The 12,132-nt window shown below is 41.6% G+C and overlaps 1 protein-coding gene across 3 annotated transcripts in view; it reads right to left on the bottom strand.

Annotated features, from left to right (window-relative positions):
* Positions 1-12,132, bottom strand: part of CORIN (corin, serine peptidase) — a 179,614-nt gene that overhangs the window by 96,793 nt on the left and 70,689 nt on the right. For all 3 annotated transcript variants that reach the window (XM_024573820.4, XM_053922516.2, XM_053922515.2), the window contains exon 5: positions 6,763-6,944. In XM_024573820.4, coding sequence (XP_024429588.2) covers positions 6,763-6,944 — 182 coding nt within the window. The remainder of the gene's footprint in view (positions 1-6,762; positions 6,945-12,132) is intronic.

Here is a 12,132-nt window from a genome sequence, read left to right as displayed (position 1 = left end):
AATGGGGTCCCTAATATAAGGGGGGATTACTATTTTCTTGGGGCACTTTTCATTCCACAAGTGGGAAGGAGAAGCCTGAGATGGGAGTCAACTTTTAATCATCACTCATCTCATGGGCTGCGTAGGAACCTGACATGGAGCACAAGTTCACAGTGCTGAACGCTATACCAGAACACCTTCTCTCTTTCTATTTGCCAAGTGAGGCCCTTCCCCTTTTCCAAAATTCAGAATTCTTCTATGCAATTGACCCCACTCCACTCCATTGACATTGAACCTCTGTACCTTTATAGTCTCTGTGCTCTTTTTACACTGTTTCTCACATATGAGTGTACCAGGTTAGGTTTAACACCCCTTAAAGGTGGTTGTTATTATTACTATTATTATTATTATTAAGTACTTTACAGAACTCCGAGTGCTAGAGCAAGGTGTCTCAAAAGCAGCACTATTGACATTTTGGGCCACATAGTCTTTGGTTGTGGGGGCCGTCCTGCACATTGTAGGTTGTTTAGCAGCACAGTGGGTCTCTACCCACTGGATGCCCACGGCAACTCCTTCTGTCCCCAGAGTATGACAACAAAAATGTCCACAGTCATTGCCAAATGATCCCGGGTCGGGTCTGCAAAATCATCCCTGCTTGAGAACCGCCACCCCAGATGGGTATAAACTAATATTACAAACATTGTAATACTTTTATTTCTTCAGATCACCTAAGTTGATGCTCTGGACAGAGTAGGCACTCAATTAATATTCACTGAGTACATGAAAAAATGAGAAAAGGACTTCCCTGGTTCTAGTTATAAGTGGCGCTACAGCATAAACCTTTTTATGATTAAGACTATATTATATAATAAATGCTTTCCTAGTTGGCATAGAGTACATTCTTAGCATATGAACATGTTTTTAGTAATTATGTGTGTGTGCTAGAAATTATATTCTTGAGCACACACAAAGATCATAACAAGCAGCAGCTTTGTCCCTAGCACACAAATCATGAACCTATTTATGATGGCTAGCATCCTGTTTATCTACCAAGCACAAGACAGAAAAATTAAATTCTAGGAAAACGCTGCATCACTTTTCGAGAATTATTATTAGGCCCATTTTCAGAGAATTAATTCTACCTGGAAAACATTACAACTGATAATTCTAAAAAGACTAGGACAAGTAGAGGATCACAGATGAGTGTATGCAGCAAATTTTTATTGTCTTTAAACCTAAGTTTTTAAATGTAAATGGATCATTAATCTTTGCCAAGATCGGAAGATTGGTAATATCTCCTGCTACTTGGAGAACCCGTATTACGGGGCATCTCAGCCTGAGCTATTAAAGACTACTGATACTAGTTTGATTTTCAAGAACTGGTACTTTTTGACCGTCATTGTTAAGAAGCACTGCTGCTGTTTTCATTTTCGCATTTTCTCTGCAGATTCCTCAGTCCTCAGTCAACAGGCTGCGGTTTCCAAGTGACCACCAATGGAGCGCTCTTATCAAACAAGGGCAAGTGCAGACGAGGGACAGCAGACGTGAGTGCCTGCTCTTTCAGATAGATCACTCACCCTTCTGATGCCTTATGGCCATGTGCCGTCTTCTGGAGGGGATTCTGATTTAGCAGCAGACCTCTACAAATCACTATGCTAAAAAGAAAGAAACTTCTCCTTTTGACTATGATGTAGTAACTTGCGGCAGGTCAATGCCCTCACCACGTAAAACCTGCAAAGCCAGATAAAACACAGGAAACATCTATTTAAAGACATCTGCTAGCTGATGTGACTAGTAGGTGGTGAGTGGCTAAGATCTCAGAGAAATGATAACCACATGCACAAAAAAATAACCAGTCCAGTGTTGCACATGCCTCTTTCCCCTGTGGAAGTTGCTGATTCTTGGCATGGTGCTAAAAACTGAGAATCTGGACATGGACCACTGCAAAGAAGCCAGTAGAGTTTTGGAAATCCCACAGGGGCAGAGAGACAAAAGTCAGTGTTTTGGTTCTGCCAAAGGAACTTGATATTAAGGGGCCAAGTAAGCAGTGAGAAAAGAGTCACAGACCAACAATCCAATTAAAAAATGGGCAAAGGACCTGAACAGCCACTTCTCCAAGGAAGACATACAGAGGGCTCAGAGACATATGAAAAGATGCTCAGCATCACTAGCCATCAGAGAGATGCAAATTAAAACCACAATGAGATATCACCTCACACCTGTCAGAATGGCCATCATTAGTAAATCTACAAATAACAAGTGCTGGCGAGGATGTGGAGAAAAGGGAACCCTAGTGCACTGTTGGTGGGAATGCAGACTGGTACAGCCACTGTGGAAAACAGTATGGAATTTCCTCAAAAAATTAAAAATGAAACTGCCTTTTGATCCAGCAATTCCACTGTTGGAATTACACTCTAAGATTCCTGAATCATCAATTCAAAAGAACTTATGCACCCCAACGTTCATAGCAATGCTATTTATAATAGCCAAGTGCTGGAAACAGTCTAAGTGCCCATCAGTAGATGAGTGGATTAAAAAACTGTGGTACATTTACACAATGTAATTCTATGCAGCATAAAGAAAGAAGGAGCTCCTACCTTTTGTGACAGCATGGATAGAACTGGAGAATGTTATGCTAAGTGAAATAAGCCATTTGGTGAAGGATGAATACCATGCAATTTCACTTATAAGAGGAATCTAATGAACAAAATAAACTAATGGGCAAAATAGAACCAGAGACATGAAAACATGGACTAGACTGAAAGTGACCAGAGGGGAGAGGGGAGGAGGATGATGGTGGGAAGAAGGGGAAGGGGCTCGTTACGGAATGACCCATGGACATGGACCACAGGGTGGGGAATGACTGTGGGGGTGGGGGTTGGGCTGGGTGGAGGAGGGCAAAGCAAGAAAAAGTGGGACAACTGTAATAAAATAACAATAAAAATAAATTAATTTTTAACAAAAGAAAGAAAGAAAGGAGACACAGGCAAGTGGCTGAACCCAGAAGGGTTTCCCCTTAAGGCATTTGTCACAAACAGCAATAAGCGTAAAGCGGTCTGCAGAAAGCTTCTGCAAAGTGAACTGGAAACCCAGCAATCCTATTGTTCTCTGAAGAAAAATACTAGAATTTGGGACTGCCCAAGGAGGCGCAGAATGCAGCAAACATCTCAGTTTCTCAGTTGGGCCCACTGGAGAAGGGCACCCTCAGAAAGGAAACAAACAAGAGGTAGGTGGAGCCTTATTAACATGCCTAATACACACAGCAGAATCAGCTTGGTCTCTGATTGGATCAAGGTGACCGTACTCTACTTGCCTACCCTTCAGGGCAGAATTTGTTGCCACTAGTGTCAGCCGACAGCCTTTAGCTCCTTCCAAGTTCTGCCTCAGCTGCAGAGCGCTGCCTCCCCCACGGCACGCCTTCCCACAAAGGACCACATCCAGTGACTGACCGAGATGGGGATAGACCGGCATGCCAACCTTAACTAGAGGATACCTTCTGAGAGATACACGTTAGGTGACTTTGTCCCTGTGTGAACATCACAGTGTGCACTTACACGAACCTGCATAGTACAGCCTCCTACACACCTCGGCTGTCTGATATAAGCTATCACCCCTAGGCTACCAGCCTGGACATCATGCTACTGTACAAAACAACACAGGATTAAATCAAGCACAAGGGATGGTGAGGCAAGCAAGACACATGATATACACAAGATGCAGGAGGCTGCTGCCACTGTAACCTGGCATACAGGTTTACAAGAGACATTTTTCACAAGTAGAGCACATTCTGAAATGTGATTAAAAGTATAGTTTAGTAAATGCATTAAGCAGTAAGACATAGTCATTTCTGATCATCAAGTATTATGTGCTGTACATAATTATATGTGCTATTCTTTCACACAACAGGAAATGCAGTAGGTTTATTTACACCAGCATCATCACAAACACATGAGTAATGCATTGTGCTATGAAGTTTTGACGGCTGCAATGTCACTAAGTGATAGGAATTTTTCACCTCCAGTATAACCTTTTGGGACCATTGTCGTACATGAGGTCGATTATTGGCCAAAACGTCATTGTGCAGTATAACCCTGTAAACGTCAGGCTATCTTGGCCCAATATGGAACAGCTGTCCCAAGCCATGTACGCCCCAGAGCTCCCCATGGATTGAGCTGAGGCTTTAATGGGCCTGAATCTTACTTCAATGTCTCCCTCTGCCCAGTCCTGCTTTCTCTCTCTTTCTTTTATCCAAAGTGCTGGTACCTAATAAATACCCTGTGCGGCCAACTCCATGTCAGTGCCTGCTTCTGGGAAACCCAGCAGGTGACAGTCATAGGAGTGGTCCAAGAGAGTAAGTGATGACATGGGGTTCTTCATCTGGATCACCCACAGCTGGGATGGCAGTGAAGGTAACATCACTGTTTAAGTGGAGAGAGACATTCGCTGGCATAAGAGGCTGGTCCAGCTTTTAAAACCCTCCTTGTAGGTGAATTGGAATAGTATATCTATGGAAAGAAATGCACTGAATGGGGTAACTAATTAAGGGTTTGAGACGTACAGAGGAAAAGTAACTACAAGAACAATAGATTGGATGGCTTACTGCTAAGAATCAATGTTCTAGAAAAAGGTAACTCAAAACTACAGGCAACTATAACCGTGTGTGAAAACTGATGGATTTCTCTAGTAACTTAGGAAGAGGTTCTTACATAATTGAACAGTGGAGTCTAAAAAGCTGAGGACCAGAAAATATAAAAAATGTAGAGCCATTAACATCAAGACTTTCTGTTCCATCATGGGCACTAATAAGAGGGAGAAAAGGCAAGTCACAGAATGGGAAATCTTCACAATACATATATCCCACAGATTGCGTATCCAGAACACATAAAGAACTCTAAGCTGAGAACAAAGACAGACTACCCAATCAAAAAATGGGCAAAATATTTGGACAGACACTTTGCAAAAAGGGATATTCAAATAAAAATTTTTTGAAAATCAATCAATTTCATCAGGAAATGCAACTTAAAACCACAAAGTCTTGGTTGGATATATCAGTTAGAGAGTCATCCTGATATGCCAAGGTTGTAGGTTCAATCCCCAGTCAGAACTCATACAAGAATCAACCAATGAATGCATAAAAATAAGTGAAACAACAAACCAATGTCTCTCTCTCTCTCTCTCTTTCTCTCTCCCCTTTCTTTCCTCTCTCTAAAAATCAACTAGTAAAAAAATCAAACTCATGGATATAAATCCAATAATTTTATATCATTTCTACATAGAAAATCATGAAACATGTTTGAGAAAAATGAAGACTTTAATAAGGGAAGACATATTCTGCCTTTATGGACTAGGAACTCAGCATTCTGAAGATGTTTTTTCTCCACAAATTGCCTTATAGATTCTGTGCAGTTTCAATCAAAATCTCAGGAAGTTTTTCAGTATGTGTGTAAATTGACAAGTAAATTACAAAATATATGTGGAATTACAAGGGGATGTTTCTTATTGAAAACAACAAAGATGGAGGACTTGCTATTGCTAGATATTTAAAAAAAAAAAAAAAACTCAAAGAGAAACCACAATGCTATTATCAGAATTGCCAAAAGGAAAAAGGCAGACAATACCAAGTATTGGGGAGGACTGGGAGCCACTGCCATCTTCACACACAGCTCGCTGGAGTATAAATTGGTACAACCACTTTAAAAATTCCTTTGCTGAACAAATGCATAGCCATGCTCAATCAAAAATGGGTCAAAATAGTCATAGCAACACTATTCATAATAACTGGAAACAACTCAAATGTCCATCAACAAGAAAAATACACTGTGGTATAGGCTTATATTAGAATACTATACAACCATGAGAATGAATAAACCACAAGAAAATGAGAACATAACGGATCTCTTAAACATGATGTTGAGAAAGGCAGCTAGATACAAAAGGAGCATATACTGTATGATTCCACTGATACCAAGTTCAGAAGTAGGCAAAACTACCTAAGGTGCCAGGAGACAGGAAAGAGGTACTTTTGGTAGGGGGAGATGCCTAGGAAGGGGCTTGAAGGTGTTTCTGGGATGCTGTTTATATTCTTTTTCTTGATTTGTATGCTGATTACATGAGTCTGGGCAATTTGTTAAATTTTTTGCACTGTACACATTATTTGTATGCATCTTCGTATGAATAATATATTGGGTTGGCCAAAAAGTTCATTTGTTTTTTTCCCAATAGATGGCTCTACTAGTGCTTAGTTGTCTTTAACTTCATTCAAAACAATTTTGTTAGAGTGTTTTGTGACAGCTGTCATATCAGTGTGCATTTAAAAAAAATCAAAATTGGTGAATTTTTGTGTAGCCATTTTAATATTGAATATGGAAGAAAATATATAACATTTTTGGCATATTATGCTTTATTATTTCAAGAAAGGTAAAAACGCAACTCAAACACACACACAAAAGATTTGTGCAGTGTATGGAGAAGGTGCTGTGACTGATCCAACATGTCAAAAGTGGTTTGTGAAGTTTTGTGCCAGAGATTTCTCACTGGTCAATGATCCATGGTCGGTAGACCAGTTGAAGTTGATAGTGATCAAATAAAGACATTAATTGAGAACAATGAACATTATACCACATGGGAGATAGCTGACATACTCAAAACATCCAAATCAATAGAGTTATTGGTGAAAATTAAAAATGTGCCTTTTATTTTACAGAAAAACTAAAAGGACTTTTTGGTCAACCCAATACTTCAATTAAAACACATTAAAAAATACAATGAAGCACAAACACCTACATTGCTTTCCTTTTTCCTCCTCTGGTGAGAAGCAGCTCCAATGGGCACTGCTGCTTTCAGTGTGGTTTCTAAACTGGGAGCAGTTGAGGAAGGTGGGCCAGGAGGCATTCACCATCCCCAGGACCGGCGCGCAGCCCTCTTTCGCAGCCTCACAGAAGGACCAGCAGGGCAGGCGTCCGTGACTAGAAGAAAAGAGAAAGGTGACAATTAACACTTTTATAGAATACTTTTTTCAGATGTATTTTTTATTATGTTGGCAATACACAATTAGAAAAGAAAATTAAGAAATAACAGAAGCTTTTTATTTTGATGAGGTCCCATTTGTTCATTCTTTCCTTTATGACCCTTGCTTTAAGGGACATGTCTGTGAGGATGTTGCTGCGTGGAATGTCTGAGATTTTCTTGCCAATGTTTTCCTCTAGGACTTTTATGGTATTATGACTTATATTTAAGTCTTTTATCCACCTTGAATTTATTTTTGTGTATGGTATAAGTTGGTGATCGAGTTTCATTTTTTTGCATGTAGCTGTCCAGATCTCCCAACACCATTTGTTGAAGAGGCTATTTTTGCTCCATTTTATGCTCCTGCCTCCTTTGTCAAATATTAATTGACCGCAGAGACTTGGGTTTATTTCTGGGCTGTCTGCTCGGTTCCATTGGTCTATGTGCCTGTTTTTATGCCAGTACTAGGCTGTTTTGATTACAGTGGCCTTGTAATATAGTTTGATATCAGGTATTATGATCCCTCCTGCTTTGTTCTTCTTTCTCAAAATTGCTGCTGGGATTATACCCTAAGAGCCCTGAAACACCAATCCAAAAGAACCCATGCACCCCAATGTTCATAGCAGCACAATTACAATAGCCAAGTACTGGAAGCAACCTAACTGCCCACCAGCAAATGAGTGGATCAAAAAACTATGGTACATTTACACAATGGAATACTATGCAGCAGAGAGAAAGAAGGAGCTCCTATCCTTTGTGACAGCATGGATGGAACTGGAGAGTATTATGCTAAGTGAAATAAGCCAGGCAGTGAAGGACAAATACCATATGATCTCACCTTTAACTGGAACATAATCAACAGAACAAAAAAGCAAACAAAATATAACCAGAGACATTGAAGTTAAGAACAATCTAACAATAGCCAGAGGGGAGGGGGGAAGGGACAGTGGGGAGAAGGGTTTTCAGGAACTCCTATAAAGGACACATGGACGAAACCAAGGGGGAGGGTGGAAGCAAGGGAGGGAGGTGGGTTTGACTGGGATGGGGTAGAGGGGTGGGGAGAAAATGCAGACAACTGTAATTGAACAACAATAAAATAATTAAAAATTTAAAAAAAAGAAAACAATATCATTTGCCATAATATCCAAAGGCATTCAAGGTGTTTTGCAGAGGATACAGCTCACAAAAACACGTGACCCTTCTTCACGGGAAAGTACAAAATATAAAAGAAATTAGTGACAGAAGTTAAGAAAGACTTCAGTCGTCAGAGGGCTCCACCAGTTTGTGAACCCGGAGAGCATTATGCAAATGCAAACTGTCTCCTACATTTATCTGTGGGTCAAACTCAAGCTCTGTCAAAAACCTGACACTATTGTTCTGTGGAGATTGAGCAAGCTCCTCCTAAAATTTATGTGGAAATGCCCAGAGCCCAGAGTAGCCAGGAAACGCACAAGAAGTGGTGCCTGCAGGGTTCCCCAGGCACCCCCACTGTGATGACCGGTGGGAGGGACCCCAGCCTGACGCAGTTACCCATGGTGGGGATTTACTCCGGTGGGGGAAAACAGCGCACACAGACGCGGGCAAGGACCATGGGCACGTTTCCCAGAATTCCCTGCAGAGGGTCCCCGAGGGGTCTCCTCTCCAGCTGGACCCAGAGTCACGCTGAGATGTCCCCCGGGGGGTCCTGGAGCCTTGGGCCCCTGTGGTCTGACCCTAGACCCGGTGCCTGGCACACACTCCTAAACCCTTGGAAGGTGGGCTGGGCAGGCTGTTATAGACTACTTTTTGAAAAAATAATGTAATTGAAGTTGGTCACCAGGGCTGTAATGTTATCTTAATTTATATTTACTATGTCAACAACTAAAATTTCTACATTCAGTCCTGTAACAAGAATGTCAGCCACCCGAACGCCATGGTTCTGGAGGGAATACCCTAGTTCCCTAACAGAACATCTAACTATCTACTGTAGAAGCGTTGACTCCCCCCATTTTTTTTTTTTTAGATTTCCCATGTTAAAGTAAATCTGCCCACCAAAAAAAAGAGCTCTACTTGATATCAACAGGAGTAAATTAACATGAAAATGAAGGCCCCCAAATTGGAAAGGCTGAAGTAGGTCACAAAATAGGTTAATCTCATTTCTTTCTCTTCCCTTTGAGAATTTCAAAGTATCTCTGAGAGGCAGACAGGGAGAAAGTCGTTCTTTAACTTCCGCTGCCTCCCTGGAAAAGAAACGTAAGGACAAGGGGCCACTGAGTGATCGATGTTTATGAGGAGAGCAGGAGCCGAAGCCACATTTGGAGCACGCGCAGTAGGCCTATGATGCAGGCGTGTGATGCAGCGGAGCCCTTTCCCTCCAGCGGGGTTATGTGCAGGATGTCTCCAAGTGACTTGCTCTCTGGGTGTGTCGTCCATGGTCTGACATCTTCTGCTTTTATGCTTGTTTTGGTTGCAAAGTCATGTTGAATTTGCACAATTTCTTGTAAACATGTTTTTCTTCATTTGGACACACATGTTGTTTTCCTCAGTCCCGACAGGCACACGTTGTATACATCAGCTCTGATAGGCACATGTATGTTTATGTCAGCTCTGATAGGAACATTTTGTCTTGTGCAACCTCAATGGGTTCATCTGGGTTATGTCGCTCTACTGCGCGTGCTCCGAGAGGGTGGCGTTACCCTTCAGATAAGCACGTAGTGTCCGCCACGCTGTATCGTGCGTGCTGAGGGGCTTAACCATCCCCGCTCCCCTAGTCATTGCTCTACTGTGCAAGCCCTAAACAAGGTTTCAGGTCCCGCTCTCCACATTTATCCACAGTTATAAACAGTGTGTTTGTCTACAGTTTATAAACAGGCACTCATCTTTTCAGATTTCTATTTTATCTTCTGCAAAATAGAGGAATACAAAAACTCTCTGGAGCTTATCTTTATTCACCTGACATGCAATCAAACACTCCTGGTTCCACAGCTCTGTGTCTGGGGACTAAGATGCTACAATGTCAAGGCCAGGGGCTTCTTCTCTTAAGACACAGGTGGCTTTTTCTCCTTTGGAGCTAGGGACTGCATCTCTCTCCCTGGTTGATGAGCGAGCTGGCAAAGGCATTTCATATGGTTTTAAGAAAACTGGGAAAGAAAATACATAAAGCAAAGCACACACTCCACAAATGTAGGGGCACTAAATGTCAGAGCCACACAACATTAGACCTGTAGGAAATCTCACACAACACCTCATTCAAATCCTTCATTTGGGACAGGGTGTGATTCTGGGATCGACTGAAAGTCACACAGCTCTTTAATGGCAGAAGTGGGAGGAGGACCCATTTGTTTTAGCTTTTAGACTGCACTCTATCTACTCTCCTATATTGTCTATTCTCATAGAAGGCCCTGAAATTGGGCTTTAGAAGTTCCATGACCAAACAAGCACATTTACAATATCCCACTCACACTTCTATGAATTACAGAAACATAATGATATGCACAAGCCACGGAGTTAAAATAAAACTGATAGAGTCCTGTGAAAGAATTTTGGGAGAGAGATCTTATTATATATAAAAACTTGGGAAAGAGGTAATCAGCAATTACATTCAGATAAAAGTGCTTTTGACCTTCCTCTCAGACGCTTGTGTTAAAGCTGAGCATCTTTTATTAGAGTCCTGATATTCACCTAGTTATCTACTTACATTAATAGGTAATTAAATTTGTTAGTGAAGGTATGGAAGGAGAGATTTTGCATTCGAAAGATTAAGATTAAGGTATAAAATATGAACTGGTCCAGACAAGTATCTTGGTGGAAAGAGAACATCCCTAATACCCAAATAAGGAAACTGAGGCTCATGAAAAATAAGAGACCTGTCCAAGGTCACTGAGGGAGTGAGTGTCAGAGCCAGGATTCAAACCCAGGCAGATTGACCCAAGAACCCATTCTATTAACTACTCTCCTACATGTCAGTCCTCACTTCAGGAAGGTTGTTCCAAAAGCCTAACTCCAGGGCAGTTAAGAACTCGATAGGCACTTTCCAAGGGGACCAACCATGTGTACAGAGGTTGGGTTCTCCCTTCATTGTGCAAACTCCTAGTTAACCCTCGATGATCAGTATTGCCAAAGGGGCTAAAGAACACACGGGAAGATTAAGTCATTTGTTTTTTCTTTCCAGGTGTGAGACAGCCCACAGGAAAGCTACAAGACAAGCCAGGCTTGGCTTTGGCATTCTTTCTTTGCCTTGGGGTTCCTGACCCGGGTCCCAGTCTCTGATATCGTCCTGACCACTCCGCCCTAGCACCCCTCCTAGACAGCCACCTCCACCAGAGCAATGCTTGCTCTTAAACATTTTCTTCCTTTCCTACAAACAAAACTACATTCCCCAAGTGAGCAGATCAGAATTAGGCTTTCAAAGAAAAAAGGTGAAAATAACACAGAATAATTTATAATTATAGATGGACACTTCACCCTCCCCCCAAAGGACTGGCATCATTAGAAGATTTGCTAGAGCAGAGGAATCTCTGATAACGGAATTTCAGATGCCACTTGCAGGGGAAAGTCCATCCAACATCGTGGGATGGGGAAGGTCACTGTGAAGCTAACACTTGAGGTCCAACTCTCCCCACTGGGTCCTGGACCTTTTTTCACTTTTGAACCCACATATTTTGGGGATTACTCCACATTTTCCCCAGAATCTTCTATAGTCAGGGCAATGACGTTTCATGCAGGGGCCCAGCAGACTGTTTTCATGTTCTAAAATTGAGTCTTAACTCAGAAGCTGCCATTCTCAGCGACCTTTACTATGATCATTTTCTGTAGCAAAGGCTAAGTCCGCCACCCTAAAATTTTCATGTGTCCACTCCTCCCTGTCTGATCTTGTGCCAACAGTTCACTCTCACTAAGACTCTCTTTCCTCATTCGAAAGTGAGGGGTTTGGAAGTGCTGAGTTTACCTGATCCTTTTACCACTAACATTTTGTAAATCAAAATGTATTCTTTAACACAATGCTTCTCAGAGGAACAGTGATAATCCTACCAGCTTTGCTAAATTTCAGAAGGTAACAGACATTTTTTCTTCAAGATTTGTTCTGGGAATATATAGAGACATTAAAATACCATTAGGCCTTTCATTCTAAAAATAGGTTCTAAGAAAAATGTCTAGAGTGTTTCCAAA

Source organism: Desmodus rotundus, chromosome 4 (assembly GCF_022682495.2).
Source record: "Desmodus rotundus isolate HL8 chromosome 4, HLdesRot8A.1, whole genome shotgun sequence".
Lineage (NCBI taxonomy): Eukaryota > Metazoa > Chordata > Mammalia > Chiroptera > Phyllostomidae > Desmodus > Desmodus rotundus.
This window is presented reverse-complemented; position numbering and strand designations above follow the sequence as displayed.